This window comes from Lytechinus variegatus, chromosome 11 (genome assembly GCF_018143015.1).
Source record: "Lytechinus variegatus isolate NC3 chromosome 11, Lvar_3.0, whole genome shotgun sequence".
In the NCBI taxonomy this organism is placed as follows: domain Eukaryota; kingdom Metazoa; phylum Echinodermata; class Echinoidea; order Temnopleuroida; family Toxopneustidae; genus Lytechinus; species Lytechinus variegatus.
Genome location: NC_054750.1, coordinates 30,126,165 through 30,147,001, shown reverse-complemented (window position 1 = coordinate 30,147,001; position 20,837 = coordinate 30,126,165). Strand labels below are relative to the sequence as shown.

The 20,837-nt window shown below is 34.4% G+C and overlaps 1 protein-coding gene across 1 annotated transcript in view; it reads right to left on the bottom strand.

Moving 5' to 3' along the window:
* Positions 1 to 1,045: 1,045 nt before the first annotated feature.
* The window catches only part of LOC121423780 (receptor-type tyrosine-protein phosphatase mu-like), a 75,540-nt gene continuing 55,748 nt past the window's right edge, over positions 1,046 to 20,837 (bottom strand). The window contains exons 24-31 of the mRNA XM_041619269.1: positions 19,131 to 19,280; positions 17,119 to 17,218; positions 13,947 to 14,023; positions 11,285 to 11,410; positions 9,815 to 9,946; positions 8,541 to 8,689; positions 6,915 to 7,050; positions 1,046 to 3,278 (exon numbers count right to left, since the gene is read on the bottom strand). Coding sequence (XP_041475203.1) covers positions 3,198 to 3,278; positions 6,915 to 7,050; positions 8,541 to 8,689; positions 9,815 to 9,946; positions 11,285 to 11,410; positions 13,947 to 14,023; positions 17,119 to 17,218; positions 19,131 to 19,280 — 951 coding nt within the window. The 3' untranslated portion in view covers positions 1,046 to 3,197. The remainder of the gene's footprint in view (positions 3,279 to 6,914; positions 7,051 to 8,540; positions 8,690 to 9,814; positions 9,947 to 11,284; positions 11,411 to 13,946; positions 14,024 to 17,118; positions 17,219 to 19,130; positions 19,281 to 20,837) is intronic.

The following is a 20,837-nucleotide window of genomic DNA, read 5'->3' as shown; positions in this document are numbered from 1 at the left end:
TGTTTAGCATTTTTAGTATATAAAAAAAGAGAAAAGAAAAAGAATGTGATAGAAAATTGAAATTATAAAGCTGACACGAACGCAGAATTTGTCCTGCTTCTAACATCTATTCAAATATTTTTATTTGTAAACAATTATGACATCGTCAAAAATTATACTTCAGCTTGAATCAATTTATATGAACGTTAATAATAACCAAAGCATTACAGGTGGTCCAATGCAAGGGCAAAGAGAAAAGAAAAAGAATGTGATAGAAAATTGAAATTATAAAGCTGACACGAACGCAGAATTTGTCCTGCTTCTAACATCTATTCAAATATTTTTATTTGTAAACAATTATGACATCGTCAAAAATTATACTTCAGCTTGAATCAATTTATATGAACGTTAATAATAACCAAAGCATTACAGGTGGTCCAATGCAAGGGCATGTAACAATGCGAAATAATATGTATTAGTACAGAATTCCTCAAACACATATTTCAGGTGGGCAAATGTAACAATACAAACATGTCATCAATATGAGATTCCTGAAAATCCATCTCCAGGTGGGAAAAGTGACAATGCAAAAAATATTGGCAAAACAAGGTTTTGAAAATATTAGATTTCATGAATATTTCCATGTGGTAAAAGATTATAATGCCAAAATATTATCAATCCCAAATTTGTAGATTACATGCCATGCCATGTAATCCAATAACAAACAGGACAATATCTTATATATTTTTCAGGTGGTCATATGTAACAAAAAATATCAATATAAATTTATGAAAATTGTTTTCCATGACAATGACATAAAAAAATAAAAGAAACATACATCTAAAAATAACATGAAATAGGTTAAACATGCAGTTCAATAAGACAAATATTTCCAAAAAAAGTTCTCCAGGTGGTCAAAGGTAACAAAGCAAGATATTATCAAAATATTCTTTTGGAAAATAGTTTTCCATGTTAATGGTAACAATGACAGAAATAAATATGAAATATAAACAAAGAGAAATAAAAAAGAAACATAAAGCTAAAAATAACATGAAATACGAAATAGTCTATAAGAGACATATTAAAAAAAACAGGTTATTCCAGGTGGTCAAGGGTAATAAAGAAAAAAATATTGTCAATATGAAATTTCTAACAATAAAGAAAACAGTAGAATTTTCCAAAATTATGTGTAGTGAAGTACAATATACATTTCACAATATAAACATCTTAAATGTATTGTCAATAGTACTATTTCAATATTTATTCAGCAAGAATGGAATTCAATGTCCAAAATATAATATATCACTTGAAAAATAAAATATAAATTTAGTCATTACCTATGAAACAGCAAAATATACAAGTCAGTTCTTTATCGATCTAAAAGCAGTACAAAGAAAGTGCATACAATTTTTTCAAATGAAACATTAACTATATTATTCCAGTTAAAGGCATAAAAATACAATATCCCAAACAGAGGCATACATCTTAACAGTTAAATCCACACTTGCAAAAACCTTGTATAATATGCTACATGGTGAGGTCATAACAAAGCAACTACTACAAAAAGAAACCCAAAATGGCCAATACAATTAACTTATTACCACAATAATTTCATTTGTAAGTTAAATAAACTTTGGAAGTACTATTTTGGCCTAATTTCCTGATAGAAACACATATATTAGTACTGGTATGTATAACATTACAATATCTTTCTGATTTATCAAAGTAAAAACATATTCCATGAATAATCCTCTTGATTACGACACATGAGGGGAAAGTTAATTGTTAATATGTTTGGGGAAAAAAGAACATAAAGGAAGGTAAATTTGTCACATCGTGATTGCTTATCATGATTTAAGTACTTGTTTCACATTCATTTAATTGGGCAAGTCATAGCAAATGAACATAACAAACAAATTCAAGTGAGATTTCTCATATTCCAGGTGCTGTTAAGATTCAAACATTTAATGAATATAAAAGAAGTGAGAAATCAACCTATCCAAATTACAACCTGAGCTTACATAGAGGAGCACAGTTTAAAATTCTATTCAAAAGAGTTGTTATAAAGGTAAACATGATAAAATAGTCAAACATCATCAATACAATTACCATTACTTATAATCTAGAGATAGGCATATCAACATTTCATTATTATTGTAAATTGTTCTATGTAGATGTGTTATGTTGTAAATTTTCATTGTACTCATATACCCCTACAGGGTCTTGAGTTTCAATAAACTTTCAATACTTAAAAAAAACTTCCTAACTTTTATGAAAGTAGTAGAAATGTGTTTGTGTATACATAAAATAATTTACTCAAAAGATACAGTGTGTAACTAATTACATCAAAAAGCCAGCTTTAAACATAACCTCATTAAAAGAAATCACAGATATCATAAAAACAGTTTTTAGTCTAACAGGACATATCGTATCGTTCTTCCCAAATAGAATTGCTTGATCCTAATAGAGAAGAGGGTCAGACTGAGTGTTTTGAAGTATTACATCTAGGATTAGGGTTAGAAGACAGGGACCACATTTTACAAAATAGTTGCTTGAAATGTACGAGTTGTATATCAATTATTTAATTACTTTTCTTACTTTTTAATGAGACAGGTAATATGGCAATACATAACACATTGTTATTATGGGAATGAGTATAATCATGCTCTCACAGACATGTATCAATCATCTCCAAATAGACATGACACTGGGTTTGGACCATTGACCTCAAAAAGAGAATGACCAGAGTCGTTGACCTCAAAAAGAGAATGTCCAGAGTCATTTTCTAATAAAATAAGCACAAACTTAACTCTTAAAGATATCATGTTCTTCTCAATGAAAATGCTCATTGAGGAAGTTGATGCTTGGATGAAGAGGATTAAGTGGTTGAGTGGCTCTCATTCACTTGACTTACCAATTGATATTAGGACAGATTAATGTAACATAACTGGATTGATCATAATCTACCCTTTTTTATACAATTTTTCTTCATTAATCAATTGCTCGGCTTTGTGTTCATGGGTCTTGAGCCGAGTTACCCATCTCAGGTCTGCAGAGATCATGTTTCCTCTTCATTCACTGATGTACATACTGTGTAGGTGAATGAAGAGGTTACAGTGTTTCAAAAAAAGGCCATCACAAAATGCACATAAACATACAACTTGTGTTATTGATTTAGAAAATAACCCTGGGCCAAATGACGGAGTTCATCTTTGGATTTACAGCACGTCAAGATTTGCGTATTCTTCAAACTGATGCAAATGTTGATTTATGACATCATAGCAAAGCTCGTACTGATCCTGGAAAATGGGGGAAAAATAAAAAAAAGGAAAATATACCTGTTAACCCAACCCTAAAAAGGAGGGGGGGGGGCATGCCACGCAACTTTTTACAAGACAATGTCATGCCGAGAATAGCTCATTTTTAAACTTTGTGTACAAAGTCAATGGGAGATGAAATTCATAAAAGGGTGATTACTTTTCATTCATTTTGGTCTTAATTAAGGGTTTAATATAATAATAATAATGGTCTTTAATAATTCACAAGGAAATAGACAATGAAAAATTGATGAAAAAACAGAGAAATACATAATAAATTCTAAAAAGAAAGAGATACATAAGGAAAAAAATTGGCTTTCATTATTTTTCTTTGTGAAAACGTTTAGATCATATTCCAAAGATGACATATGGAAAAACAAGAAATTTGATATTTTATTGAAAATATAACAAAATAATTATTTTCAGAATTTTTTTATACCTGCTTTAAGTTTATGTAATAACAAATGTGAATGCCAAATTTCTTTAGTTATTAAATGGCCCTAGAACTTGTACGAACAAGCTGCAACTTTACAAAGCGGTCAAATAACGGCTGGTTTCATACAGCCGTCTTGACATCTCAGTAAATGGTCCAAAATTCATTTGTACAGTGTTTGTTGCAGTTTTCTCTTAATGGCATTTGTGACTGAGTCATTACCTGAATCTATCTCTGTACAAAACCCAGCAAATTCGGCAAATATAACTAAAGAATCGATATACATGCATCAAATGCTTTACAAGAGAAGTGCACGGGGAAACATTAAATACAAGTTCTTATCTAATTTATGATATGATAGTCATAATAAGGCTTGTTTATAGTACATGTATCTTCCTACAATAGGAAAATGGAGTCAAGTAGTCTGTAGGGGATATAGTTTTTACTATTCTTTCTCATATTTACATGTTAAATGCACACCCCAAAATATATATCTATTTTACTGTCTCAAGAGCCTATTTCCCAATGGTACTTGTGCTCAAATTCAGAATTTCAGTGAAGATTGTTTCCTCAAACAAATTCTCTCTTCATCTCAAGAAATTTTTTATTCATCAAGTCTTTGATTTAAGAAGTATGTTAATAGGACTCTACCCATATATATATGGCTACAATAAGGAAACAGGAAGGATGGCAGCTGGCAGCCTGACATAAAAAACATAAGTCTGGATATTTTAGCATGACACATGTATTTATTTTTAAAGTATTTCCTTGTTGTTATAAGGTTAACAATTTACAATTTTTTCCTTCAGCTTGGCAAATTATTACTGGCATTGAACACTGCTTTAACTCCTAAACACCTGAGTTGTAAGGCCTGTTTTGTTATCTGTGATTGTGATGTGCACTGGCGTAAATCCGTGTTGATGGGTGGGGGATGACCAAAATATTTTGGCACTTTTTTTGCAATCATGTTTTTAGATATGCATTGTCATTGATATGTCCACAGTGGCGTACCGTGGGTCACGGCAATGTGGGGGCACCGGCAAAATTTTTGAATCACTGAGTGAGCGCGCGAAGCGCGAGCTGAATTTTTTTATATTCACACCTAAAAAGGAACTTTATAATCAAATTTGTGTAATCATGATAGGTACCCGTCTTGCTAAACAATGCGAAGCGCGAGCTGAAATTTTTGCATATTTTGACCCCAAACAGAGAGATTTTAAGGAATATATTTTAGGAATCCATTAAGAGTATGCATATCTTACCATAGTCACAGTGCCAAGCGCTTGCTGATTTTATTAGAATTACATCTGAACACATGAACCACTTTTTGTAGTCATTGCAATTATGATTATCATACACATCTCACTAATCAAATATTGCGAAGTGCGAGCTGAAAATTTAGATAATTCAGACCTGAAGTTGGGCATTCTAAGGTTTCTTTGTAGGAATAAACTAGGACCATATACGGTTTCTTTGACCAAATGATGCGAGCACGAAGGGCGAGCTGAAAATTTCAGCTCAGAAGAAGGAACATTTTAAGGACTGATTTTAGGAATTCATGAAGAGCAGACATATCTCACCAATCCACTTATGCAAACGTAATCATGGACAGGAAATGTTTATATATGAAAGCCTTAACATGGGGCAATCACTTTTTGAGTCATGTAAAAGAAGCACATAAAAAGATGATAACTCGAGTGCTAGGAAATATAATTGGTTTATATTGACTTGAAACGGGATGTTTTAGTACAACAGGACTATATATCTCGTTAACTCTTTGCTCGCCAAGGACCTAATATCTCCTCTGCCACATTAATTTTAAGGTGCAACCCAAAGAGGGGTTTTGCATGGACTTATGCTAATTAAGCTCCCAATATCTTTTGATTGGTTTATTGTAAAGAAAAGCTTTGTGTGTACACTGTACAATGCGATGCACATAGGCCTACCACTATTTTGCATGAGTGCACATGGACAATAGACTTAATTTAATGCACTCTGTGTGAACTGTGACTTGAGTCGTCCTTGGCGGTCCACTGTATGTGACTCTAGTCGTCCGTGGCGGGCAAAGAGTTAAACAGACAATGCAAGCACCAGGAACAATGAAGACGTATGCCCTGGGCAAATTATTATGTTTCATAAAGTTACGATAAAAATGATTCTTATGTAATGTAACATAATTGTAATATACATGTAACATTATAATGAATAATATTTTCTTCTTTCCCTCTGTTTCTCTTCCTTTCTCCCTTATTTTTTCTTTTCCCCTTTTCCCTGTTTTTTTTTTTTTGGGGGGGTCAGCCGATGGGGGGGGCATGTGCCCCCATGCCCCCCTGTAGTTACGCCACTGTATGTCCATATGGCAAATACACCTCCAATTTTATATTTTTTACCCCATGATGGTTTAATGGTTTTATTAGAGATTACATTCAATTTTTTTTTGACATTCCATCTTAATCCCTTCCCCGAAAACCCCAACATTGATGAATTGGAAGAAACAGGGTTTCTCTTCAATGTTATAATAATGACATAAGTATTTCGTTTGGAAATGGTGAACTGGCTCTTTATTTGCATTTTATGATTCAATAATATTGTTTTATTTGTAAAGTGGTATTTTAGGAAGAATTTTCACTAATAAAACAATTATCTCTTGTGATTTTTTTTCATTTCTTCCGTAAAAAGTGGGGGGGGGGGATGTTTGTACAGGCCATCCCCCTCCTCAAAAAGTGGGGGGGATATATCCCCCCATCCCCCCGGGATTTACGCCAGTGGTGATATGTTATGAAATTGAAGTCCTGAAAGACTTGTAGCCAAGAAATTATTATTCAGTGTTTCCAAAGAGTGAAAAGAGTGAGCAGAAACACCATTCCAATATCATTTAATCTACTACATGTAACAAGTGTTCCATTACTCTTCCTCGGACTGTGATTATGATGACAATAATAGTAGGAATAATAACAACAATAATAATAAAAGTAATAATCTACTACTACTTCTACTACTACTACTAACAATAATACTAATACTAATGAAAATACTGATATTGATACCTATAATAATGGTAATAATAACAATGAAATATGATCATAATAATTCAAACAAATTAGTTGTCATCATTTCCATTATCATATACTAGGTTCCCCCAAAAATGAATAATTAAAACAATAACGAAAAAGTGAAATTCTCACCAATGTTTCGACCATGTTTGGTCTGCTTGATCTGAGTCTCTTGACGGCTTGGAAGATGTCTATGGTATTATCTTTCCTCAGTTTCTCCATAATGGACCACAAAGCACAGAACACTCCACTGCGGCCGATACCATTTCTATATGGGAGACAAACAAAGCAACACACACAAAATAAGTAATGACATGTGGTTCAGGGGAATTTAAGGCAATGTCAACTGAATCATGTCAATCAGAGTTATGTAGGTTCAAATATTGTGCTGCACTCGACCCAGGTGAGGTGAATGGGTACCGGTAGGAATTCCTTAAAAAGATATGTGCGCTATGAACGCCTAGCTTAGCCGGGTAATATAGGAGCGCCTTGAGCACCTAACAAGGTGGATATGTGCGCAATATAAATATCCTATATTATTATTATTAAATCCCAATCTGAGCATTAATTTCCTTCTGCAAGGCACCCATCCACACTGTGCTGCACCCATTCTGAGGTAAGGCTAATGGGTGGTACCGGCAAGAAGGTAGCCTAGCGAAGCTGGTGTAATATTTATTTACTTATTTATTTAATATTCATTTATTTATTCATTCATTCATTCATTCAATCATTCATTCATTCGTTCATTTGTTTATTTATTAAATGATTGATTGATTGAATTTTTTATTTATTGATATATTACATCTTATTTTACCAGGTTGACTCTGTCAGTGGGTCAAACACTGTAACATGTATACTCAGAGGCCCTGGAATACAATAACCAAAATACATTAAAAAAAAAAAACATATACATGAAACTTATTGTCAACTACATATAGTTCAGTAGAGTGGAGTCAGCAACCACATGGTTTAAGGCATGTGAAATTGTTTATTGGTATACTAATATTGGTTATAAATGTAGAAATCTATGATATATTTTACTGTATTTAGTGAGTGTGAAGTAATTTTCTAAATGAATTTCATGAGGCATGTTGCCTAGTTTTGGGTCACTTTCCAGAATCTTGCTGAAAATGTGTTTAGAAGGTGCCTGCCTTTTATCATGCGGCAAACGATTCCACTCGACTGTACCAACATGGGAAAAAAGCTTGTTTGCCAGAATTTGTCCTTGCTTTTGGTATCAAAAGTTCATCAGTTAGAGCGGCTATGGTTCTGTAACCATGAATATAATTCACTTTGTCAAATAAATTAAAAGGTATACCACCTTATATCTTTGCATTTTCTACCTATTTTCAACAGATGTCCTGTTCAACTGACTCAAAATATAAGCTGTGGAAGTACATGTGCCAAGTCCAAGGACAATTTGTGCCATTCCTTAATAAAATATTGGAGCACCATGGACACCTTACAATGTAGATATACATGTATGCACATGGACATGTAATGTAATCTTAATCTACTTAAGTAATAAGTGAACTAGAGAACAAGTGAACAAGTATTCATGACAACATTATGACAATATAAAATACATTTTAATACAAGATTACAAATCACAGCAAATGTATACATCTGCAAAATAATCCTTCAAAAACATTAAAATATATATTAAAACATTAAAATTTTATGAATCAAATACACACATTTATGAAAATAAGTCCATCTGTAAGTCAAAGAATGTAAAATGCACTGATTTACACTTACATGCAATGAACAATAGCTGGTCCCTTGCTCTCTGCCTTCTTGATGCTGCCCTCTACAGCTTCAATGAGTTTAATCAAAGATACAGGAGAGTCTGGTTTGTTGTGTGACATCCCCCATCCTAACATCTCAAAATGTTCAATGGTCATACTCTGTAAAGGAAAACAAAAGAGAAAACATTGTTGTAGTCATTGTGATTTCTCTTATCTGTAGTAGAACCCAAAAAAGGGGAAAAATTATGGTTTGCTTTAATCCTAAATGGCCAGGAGGGGGGGATCCGTCCCCAAAATTTTTCGCGACAAATCCGCCGCGCACATTTTTTTACCGCGTCGTTCGCTTACATTTTTATTTTCAAGTCTCGCGCAACTTTTGAGAGCAAAGTGGCCACCCCTTGGTACGCGGTCCCAAAATAATGCAACATTTCCTAAGTGCATGCAGACTCATATTTGCTCAAAAACATGATTTTTTTTTTACAAATCCAATGCAAATGGTCTTTGTATCCAAAATTCATAAATGTATGATTATTTTTCTGATTAAAATCAATTGATTTCATCCTGTTTATGGTCAAAGTACAGTTCCAGATAATTTCTATTGAAAAAAAACAAGTTGAAAAACAAAGAAATACATAAGAAATTTAGAAAACGATAAAATGCGTAAGAAAATAATGTGATGTGGAATTCTTTTTAAAGTACATTTGTTTAGATTTTTATAAAGAGTCAGAACCAAACGTAGCATTTTTGTGGCATAATTCATTAGCAATGAGATTTTTCACTGAATTTGATCTCACGGGTAACGCTCATGCCAATTTTCATCGCGATTTCGCGATCGACGGCCAAGATCATTGTAGTCTCCTCCCCCAGTGTATTTAAGGTTAGAGCCCATTCCAAGATTTTGTAAATACCCAGAATGCATGCCATTATTCCACTTAATTACAAGAATATTTATTATACCCAAAGTGTTTTATCATGAAGATGAAATAAATTAGAGCTTTCTGATATCTATTCAATACATTTGTAAGATATACAATTAAAGCATTTTAAAAATACAAACATTGCCTGATAATGTACAAATTGTCAAGAAAAAATCAAAATGAGTTGGCAAATGAAAAAGATTAAATGACCAATACACTATACTACTGCTCCTTACAATAATCATAACAATAATATAAATAACAATAAGAACAACATTAATTATGAATATTAATAATTGTAATGAGAAAAAAATGACTATAAAAGCAATGGAAATTCTAATGATGATAACTACATCATAATGATTACCTCTCCACAGTCATTAGAAAGGGTTAGATTCCTCTTTACAAAGTTCATCGTACTCTCCGATTCCAGAGCGGTCACCTCCAGTGATCCAAAGGCAATGCTGCCCTCTTCTGGCCAGTACTGGACACAGTCATCCTGAACATAAAATCACAGGAAGAGATTTTTGTTTTTTCCCATTAGAGTTTGATTAGAAAGTTCTTGTTATTTTGATCAAAGTCCACAATTCTCTTTCCAGACATGACTAAGGTTCACTCTTACCAGGGGTAGCATTCAAAGGAAAGGGGGGACCTGGGGGATACACTTATTCATTACCAAAGTGATAAAGTGGTACAGGAAAAAAAAAGAGAAAAAGCTAAATAAAAAAAGAGGAAATAAAGAAGACAGAAGATTGAAAAGAGAGTGTTAACTAGTGCAATCTAATAATTCTAATAATTCATTTTGTTTCATAAAAAAGTAACCTCTCCAACAAAATTACCATGGTAATTCCCCTGACCCTTGTCACAGTTTTGTTTGTAATTCTCCTTCAGTGAAAACACATTCATTAATAAAATCTATGCAATATTAAGTTTTTCTAAAAAGTCATGAAAATTATTACTCCATAGATTAATCAACATTATTCAAAGTCTATGTGTCCTTATAATTTGAATTTCAATTGTTTTTTTCTTTGCTTGTCAAGATTTTTTTTCTTGTAAATGTTTCAATGAATATTCTAATTTCTGATGAACATTGACTTATGTTTGCAAGAACCAATTGATTCATTGTGTTTTGTGCAAGTATATCTTAAAGTCCAGGTAAGAAGTATTTATGTCATACGTTGTTTAGACATCCCTCTCTAAATTTCCAACCCTGTGGTAGCATCTTCAATTTCTCAAAATGACCTTCGGTGAGGAGGGCATTCAAGAACTTTCAAAATACAGCAGTTAAAGCCCCTTGCACAGAGACATCCAAAACTCAATTTATCTTATTTTTGCAAGGGTAACTTTGAAGCTTTTTCAGCACTATTGACCTGCTTTTAAAACCATACTTCAAGCATTTTAATATCCATTATTACTGTTTGATCATAAGCCCTTCAAGCAGCAAGATTATATCCCTTATAATGGAATTACAAGCATATCGAGTATATACATCTACTTGTAAACCAAGGGCCTCTTTACTAATAACTTTTAAATGAAGTAATTCACATGAAGTTATTAGTGACACATTGGTTTCTATCATCTTCATTAATAAAGGAAAAGTATGGACAGTAAAACTCTTCATCAAGTGGAGTTTTGAAGAGTGTTCACATTATTTCACAACTAAGAGGGCAATCAAAACCCTAATCAAAACTTGATTTGAAAAGAAAGTACATGCAGCAGACTGCTGAAAGTGTGTACAAAATTGAAAAAACACATTGTTATAAGAAAATGATTAATACCCAAATATCTATATAATTTTTACCTGTGTGAATTTCACATTTGCTTAATCAGTACTCACCCTATCCAATTCATTGAGCATGACAATAACTGGACACTTCCAATCAAATACCAGCCTCCACAGATCAACCACTGTGTTAGGTAAAGGAGACTGGGTAGCTAGAAACACATCCTTCTTCAGGAATGTCTGTAAAAGGGAAACAAGATATCTGAAGTAGTGCTTTACACCGCTTTAAAGATAAATACCAGTTCTGGTAACGATCTCAAAATGACTTTTTACAGAATCTAATATAATGACCACCCAAGTGTATGTTTGTATGAATAAAAAGGATGTGAAAAAAGATTCTGGAAGAAATTGTGTAATTGCTGAGAAATAAGCAAAATAAGCGCAGATATAGTCACTTCTGGCGGGTCTTTATTCCAGCAATATTAATACACTGTCCCAAGTGTGCCTATCCATGTTGGTGATCTTCAATGTGAACATTTTTCAGCGTATATCTCAAGATTTCACAAAATTCAGTTTATGTAACTGTCCCAGATCGAGATCCTCGATGATATACTGACAATTAAGCTGGTTTTACAGACTTTGTCATGAAACCGGTGTTTACTGCAATTACTGGCATTTCTCTTTAATGATTGTAGGAGACTCCCCTACACTCTATCTTGCTCTCACTTACACAAACACACACACTCATAGCCTCACATCCTTACCTCACTCTTACCTCAGCTCACCTTCCAAATTTCTGTCTCTGTATATCTTTCTTCCTCCCACATACACAAATACATCCACAAACTCCCTTGCCTCTGCCTCAGTCCTGTGTCTCCTTCCTTCAACACTCTCTATGTCTCTCCCACACACATGCCCAATCCTTGCCTCGTTATCACCTCTTTCCCCACTCTCTCTCTCACACACAATTACACAAACCCACTCCCTTGCCTCACTTTAACCTCTCCTCTCCCACTCTATCTCTTATACATAATCACAGACTCACTCCTTCCTCCCACTCTCTTCTCCCCTATCTCTTTCACACACTCCCTTGACTCACTCCCATGTCTCTTTCCCTCACACTCTCTGCCCCACACACATAAACACACCATCTCTGCTTCCCTTCCCTTTTTCATTTCTCCTCTCACACACACACTCTCAAGGGTGGGTGTGTGTATTTAATACACACGCACTCCCTTGAAACACTTTCCCCTCTCACACACATAAAGCACACACTCACTTGCCCAACTCTCACCTCTCCTTCTCTTCCACTCTCTGTCCCACACACACCTTCTTCCTTGTCTTACTTTGACCTCTCCTTCTCTCCCACTCTATCTCTCACACATAAACACACACTCACTCCTCCCCCACTCTCTCTTCTCCTTACTCTCTCACACACACTCTCACACACATATGATTCACTTTCACCTCTCCTTCCCCCACACTCTGCCTCACACACAAACACACACATTCTCTTTCCCTTTCCACTCTCCCTTCTCCTCTGACAAAAAAAACAACTTTGCCTTGAATCACTCACCTCTCTCACACATGTAAAGCACACATTCTCATTTGCCTCACTTTCACCTCTCCTTTCCTCACAACCTCAGTCCAAAACACACATAAAACACAAGCCCACTCCCTTTCCTCCCACTCTCTGTCTCACACACACACATAAACATGCCCACACTCCCTTGCCTCACTTTCACCTCTCCTTCCTACCCACTCTCTGGCTGACACACAGACACACACACACAAAAACACATGCTCATTCCATTGATTCACTTCCACCCCTCCTACCCCCCCTTTCTATCCCACACACACACATACAAACACACCCCCATTCCATTGCCTCACTTTCACCTCTCCTTCCCTCCCACTGTCTCACACACACATAAAATTACACGCCCACTCATTTGCCTCATTTTTACCTCTTCTTCCCTCCCACTCTGTCTCATCCACACACAAGCAGGCACACTCCCTTGCCTCAATTTCACCTCTCCTTCCCTCACACTCTCTGTCTCACACACACCCACTCTCTTGCCCCACTTTCACCTCTTTATCCCTCCCACTCTCTGTCTCACACACACATAAAAACACACGCCTACTCCCTTGCCTCACTTTCACCTCTCCTTCCCTCCCACTCTCTGTATGTGTGTTTGGTGAACACACAAAAAACACATGCCCACTCTCTTGCATCACTTTCAACCCTCCTTCCATCACTCTCCCTCTTACACATAAACACACACTCACACCTTTCCCCCCTAATCTCTCCTCCCCATTCTCTCTCACACACACATTTGACTCACTTCCATCTCTCCTTCCCTCATACTCTCTGCCTCACACACATAAACGCACACACTCTCCTTCCCTCCCTATTCTTCTTTCTTCTCTCTCGCAGATATACACTTATATGGGCAGCACAGCTAAAGCATGGGTAATGATAGGCAGTGTTTTGTATCATCAGGAAAAATGCACTTTATAAATGCAGTTATTACATTTTTTTATTTAAACAAATGTGGCCCATGTACCCTGAATTCTTTTCAATCACGTGCCTTGACTCTTTCTATCTGGAAGTTAATTTAGACTGCCAGCACAGACCCTACATGAAATTTGATTCACAAATTCACAATCACAAATTGAACTTGCTGAAACAATGTCAAGGATCTTCCATAAACAGGTCGCTAAAGAAGACTTTAGGCTTCATATTCAGACCACTCATAAACTAAGGTATACTCACATTCATGAATGAGGCATTGATGTAGTCGGTACTATCAGCAAACCCGGCTGATGCAAGATATGGCCTGTTACGCTCCACTGCAATAGATCATATCAACATAAAAATGAATCTTTATTTGCAAATTCATGTATTCTGCATTAAACTTTGGAGAATCACTTGATTCAGTAGGCAATGGGTCAAAGGTCAAGTCCATCCCAGAAAAATGTTGGTTTGAAAAAATAGAGAAAAATCAAACTTACATAACGCTGAAAATGTCATCAAAATAGGATGTAATATAAAAAAGTTATGGCATTTTAAAGTTTCACTTATTTTTCACAGAACAGTGATATGCACAATTCAGTGTCATACAAATGAGTCAGTTGATGATGTCCATCACTCAAAAATTTGTTTCTTTATTGTTTGAATTCTACGATATTTCATTTCTTACAGATTTGGCAAAAAGGACCAAGTTGACTGAACCACTGTAGTATTAAACAATGCTAATTCAACATGTTCAGGGAGGAATTAATTGTAGTTTCACTTGGCAATGAGGAGAAAATTAGAATATTTCATATAATAAAATACAAAATAAATAGTGAGTGGATGACGTTATCAGTCTCCTCATTTGCATACCAACCATGATGTGCATATATGTATTCCTGGTCTGTGAAATTAAGGCGAAAGTTTGAAATGTCATAACTTTCTTATTTTACATCGGAATTTGATGAATGTCTCAGTGTTATGCTTGTTGGATCTTTTTCTTTTTATCCAAATCAATTTTTTGTTGGGGTGGACTTGTCCTTTAAATAAGAAATCTTGTTACCCCATAACTGGTAACTGCCAACTTTTAGATAAAACTTTGACAATCCTGACAGGTAGGATAAGGCCAGACAGGGGCAGCACTCAATCTCAACGGGATCAGGATACAATTTAAGTTCAACTACAAATACTTATACTTAGTTATAGTGATATTAAAAATTACCTATTAGACAATTTGATAGTTTATGCTCCACTGCATAAACATATTTATCACAGGGATTGTTCTACTGTTTATCCCCACAAGGGATGGCTTCTTTCGCAGCGGGAAAGGGGTTTTAAGAGTACAAGCTCAACATTAACTAAAAATGAAAAAATTTATATATAATGATTATAAATAGATAGGGGAAGGCGGGGTAAGTTGTGACAGTTTTTGCTTTTTGCATGTTAGAATTGATATGATTAATAATCTTGTCGAAATAAGTACCTTGCCTTGCAATTTCATTCTTCTGAAATATTTTCCACCTACATATAACTTTCTATCCCCACACTGAAAGTCATCATGACCTTTGAAAAAAATGATGTCAAATGGCTCAACTTGCCCCATATATGGGGTAAGTTTGAGCCACCTTCTGGGGTAAGTTGAGCCACAAAAACTATATACAAAATGTATTGGGGGAGAACCAGAATGTCACTTTTTTGTTTAAAGTCTTTTCACTTGCTAATTCTCTATAAATACTTACATCCTGTAAAAGGAAAAGAGCAGTCATGTAAATTTGCTCCTCTCAGCCTGCATTTCAATCAATTGTTATGGTTTGTTTGTTTGTTTGTTAAGATACATTACCATAGGAATTACCATGGCTCAACTTGCCCCATGCTGTTTGGCTCAACTTACCCCAGTCCGAACTAAGTGCGATAATTTTGTATCCAAACATTTATTATGCATCCATCATATTAAAGACTATGACAAAAATGAAGATCCATACCTGGACTAATAATGTTGTTATCATGTCTTTATTATATTTAAAGACATGTGTTTATAAAGCACTTATCTATTTCACACTCTTTTTTACTTTTTTGGCTGAAATTCATATTTTTCCCTCTAAAAAACTACTTTTTGTTTCAAAGTTGGAAACAATGTGGTGGGGTTAGGGGTTATGCAATGGGACATCAATACATGACGCCACCACAATGTCTGACTCATTCATTATTGGCCTGGGGCTGGTGGCTCAACTTACCCCGCCTTCCCCTACCTATTTATTGGGCAATGCGACAGGTTACAATCTTATGCAGATATTGAATGAATTAACACTGAGCCAATGTAATTAGGGATACTGAGGCCTACAAGGGTTGCCCCAACATCAATGTGAATGGGAAAGGGGTATAAAGTAAGCTTGGTATAAAGTGCTAACACTACATGTACAACATGTTACACAATTCATATGGTTAATTCCAAATATTTGTGTATTTCCTACACTAGAAACTGAATCCTAAACTTATCCCCCAAAAAATGTTTACACCATGTTCACAAATAGACATAAGCTACCATACAAAGTGAAAAATGTATTCGTGACTAACTACACCAAAACCAACAATGAGTCATCAGTGCAGGTTCTCTGTAACTAGCCCCAAAAATAGTCATTTGGTCATAAGAAAACCCAAAAATTATAAAATCTGAAAGTTATTCTTTTCCTTCATAATGTAAAAATATGCAGTTGTAAAGTTGAACAGAAACAAGTTTTTGTGGACGGCTTAAAAGTTTCACCGAGATCACCGAGTGTGCATATTCTTAGGCAAGGACTTAGTGCCTTGACATAAAATCTAAGAATCAATGTTACTTATATGCTTATAAACACAATATTCATTGAGCAAACACCGCTCATCAAAAGTTTCTCTGTATTTCTTGAGTTTGTTCTGCATTCATTCAAGTACTCGTGTGGGTTATTATTGTTCAATTTTGAGAAGTGTGTCTTTTTCAACTCAATTAAAATTTCAAAATTCATTTTTGACCCCTGACTGGTGCTTTTGGGTAGCTTGGACAAAATTATCACTGTCCTATTGGGTAGTTAATGAAGCAAAGAACAATTTTAGAATAACAAAAATAAGGAATGGGTATAACAGATGGTTGACTTATTTATGGAATTGCCCTATTGCATTAAAGAATATGAAGGTTAAGCTCTATCAACATGTAGCTGCCCTAACATTGGATCTGCAAATAATCTTGTGGCCTATTAAACATTACCAATAGTAAAAACAAGCACTTCCTGCACTTCGTTTAATATTCAACATACTTGAGAAATACCTGGTAATTTGGAAATTCAATGGCCATTTGAAATTGAAAGCTAAACTTTTTGTCTTTTCCCCACTAAAAGAGTGTTTATACCAGAACCAAAAATAGACATAAACAATGATACAAATTATGAAATGAATGACTTACGAGGCAAAATGTCAGGAAAACGGTTCTTCTTTCGATTAATGGAGGCCCTGCCACTTCGAAAGCTATTAGCAGCCGGTGTTGGAGTCAATGCATGAAGAGTCTATTAAAAGCAAGGAGTAATGCCATAATATGAAATAGAAAAATAAATGTGTGTAACTTATATGCGAAAATAATGTTATTCATGACTACTTTAAGAAAATAAAGCAAACAAGACAATTCAAAAAATAAAAGAAAATGGTCGTCATTAACTACCTTTAATCACATATCTGAACAAGAATAGTTGCTTCCTCATAATGGGAAACAGTTTCTAGTCAGCAATTATGTTTCAATAATTATCAATGTGTTGTGGGTCTGCTTTACGGTCACAAGCCTAGGTAAGGCAAAAACAAAGGAGTACGGTTCAAACCCACCATAGCACCATCACCCTTGGGAAGATACAACTAATCATTTCTGTTTGCCCATTTCATTAGGCTGATATATTTGCAAAAATGAAATTAAGTGTTAGATGATATCAATGACTACATCTACATTTTTACTAGGTATTTACATATTAATTCCTTACATGTTTGTATGATTGTGTCTTATCCCATGACCAAACTAGTACATACAAATAAATACATAGCATCTATGATCGAAATATTTTTTTTCCTTATTGTGCAAGTTTTTAAATGCCATTTTGGTAATGCTGATCATAAGTTTCACTTTATATTTCCAAAAGGCACTATACGAATCATAAATCAACAAATTATTATTACTAATGTATTGTTGAATTGTTATCATTGTTTTAATATAAGTATGAACATTACTATCACCATTATCAGTGCCATTATTAATATTGTTGTTATTGCCATTGTCATTACCATTATCACAAATTCTATCAATACTGTAATGATTAATGATAAAATCAATAATATCTTTTTGTTATAAAGGAAAATGGTCAAACCACCACTAGCAATTGTAGTCCTTTCAAAAGGTCCATAAATTAAGTCATGCCAATTAAATCGTTATTACAGAACTCCATATCACATCCCTGCACTAGTCAATAGATGCAAACCTAGTGTTTGGCCTTCCATGGATAAACAATATGTGATTTAGAGACTTTAAAACCACAAGGTCATCTAATTGTGACCTCTTATGACAGGAAGTTGAACAGAAAAATATCCGGCTTTATTAGTTTCTAAGAGGGTAGTCAGGAAGGAAAAGCTTTATTAACACTTGGTATCTACACGTTTATTTTCATTTGGCCATATCCATGGGTGAAGAAATGAAAATAATAACCACAGAGGGATTTGATAAAACATGTTTTCTTAACTTCATCAGAAAAGCTGAAATAAAACAAGGAGGTGAAACAAAGTGAGAAGATAACTCAAGTACAACAGCACAAATAAGTTCATACTAGATAGTATATGAATTTAACAGTATAAATGCATTGTCCATAAATTGTATGCTTATATCAATTTTTTTTAATTCATAGTATTTCATGGGTAAACAAAATAATTCAGGATGCCTGGTTAGGGAGAAGAATCTCTGAAATATTGGGAGGATGTATTTTTTAAACAAAAATATTCATAATTTGTATTTAAACATGTTACTGACCACATACATAAAGATGGAGTGAGAAAGCAAGGATAATCCAATATGAACATAAAATACCCTTTTAATCTGACTGAGCTTAGTATTGGCAGTGTGGCCCAGATGATATTGCAGGAAATTATCCTGGTAAAAAGGCCCTCTGAGAGTGTTAAAAAGTAAAAAGAAAGTATACAAAGCTCAACGTATAGACAGGACTGGGGTCCCAAGAACTAATATATAGTTAATGTGATCATTTCTACATGTATGTTAAATTTTCTTAAATAGAAAATTTGAAATCTGATTTTGTTTGACATGAATGCTAAATTTAAATATGATTTGTATAGCAACAAACATTCTAATTCAAGGTGCACTATTAATCTTAGCAAATAAACCTTACGTAAAAGCACAAGTAATGCAACTAACAAAAGATGTTCCCTTACCTCAAATTCTACCTGAATATTTTCCTTCTTTGTCACAGAGTTTGCTCTGTGCAAGGTGTTCATCTTCTCTCTAAATTTGGCAACTGGTATCTCGGTGTCACCACTCAGGTAGACCTCCAACAAGGCATTGTACAGGAAGATATATTGCTCCTTATAAGATTAATTGAAAAAAACAATATATTCTAGATTGAGATCATTCCCACCAGAAGAAAACAACAAGAAAGTGCTGATATCTTCAAAACACATACAGAGAATAGTTATGTTTGTTTCAATGATTTTTTTGCTGATCTGGCCACCTGACAGCATATCAATTCTTTATATAAATATTTGCAGAGGGAATGAAAGATGCATGAGAATATAAAACCCCCATTATTTTCAAATTAATTATCGCATATAGGATAAAGTGTAATAATAACAATAACAGGCATTTATATGGTTCCAATATATTGTGTAAGTGCAATACGATATGTGCTATTTAGAGTATGCCACAGTCAAAACGGCATATCAAAATGCATTAATTACCATAATTGAATGAAATTACTATAATTAATAACTATAGAGTTTTGGAGATAAGGTTGTAGACAATTTTCAGTCCATTTGCATTCGAGGGCCAAGATTTTAAGGGGGAACCACAAGGCACTCCTCTCCCCCCCCCCCCAGCCTAGTTGGTGTTAAGTCCTGCCTGATTAATTTCACCTCCCTGAGCCCTACAATAACCTTATTACTCGTCTCTTTCAAAATATTTGTTTTGTGTACAATGTGTACATGCACTATCTATGCCAATTTGTTGGGGATAAAAGATGTCATTCTGGAAAACCTTCAGCATGAGGATATACAATATTTGCATTTGAGTCACAATTTTTTTTTCAGATTCACAATTCGGTGCGCCACCTATCGGTTACATCAGACAGGTAAAAATGCACAATGTCTCATGGAAAAAAAAAGCTGACATCGAATACCTGACAAAAAGTCAATTGTAAAAATAACAAAAAAATAATAAAAAATATTGCCGAAGGTTTGAGAAAAAATCATTAAATAATCAAAAAGTTATTAGAATTTCTATTACTTGATTTGTGACATCACATGCGAGCAGCATTCCTACATAGCAAATGGTAAAAAATCAATGAAATGTCATTTTCTCAGAAAATTGAAAATGGTTTTCACTGTACCTTTTGTATATCAATAGACAAATCATTTCACACCCGATCATGAATTGGAAAAAAAATTCAGTCATCAGGAACCATCCAAAATTTGAAATTCATGCATTTTATATTACATAACACTTGGGGCACCTGCTCGTTTATGACGTCACAATTCAAAAATTTTGAATTCTAATAACTTTCTTACTCTTTAACGGATTTTCCTCAAACCTTCACCAATATTTTTTACTATTTTTACAACAAAGTTTTCATCAAGGTGAACTTCCCCTTTAAGTGCGCTGCTGCTTTATGCGATCAAACTGCACTGGACAGCGCAGCTTGGCAGGCTTAGACATGCTGTTATCAGGGTTCAGGAGGTGGGAAAGAAATATGACACATATTTTTTTGCGAACTTTAGATCGTTTTCCCCCAAATCTTGCTCCACCTTTGCTATGGTTTTTCTTTTATGAAGGATCACATTAACATTACAGTACATAAGCACTCCTGGCTGCCTGTGATGTCGACCCCAAAGTTAGAACTTCGCCAGTCCACTGCAATCGATAGCAGA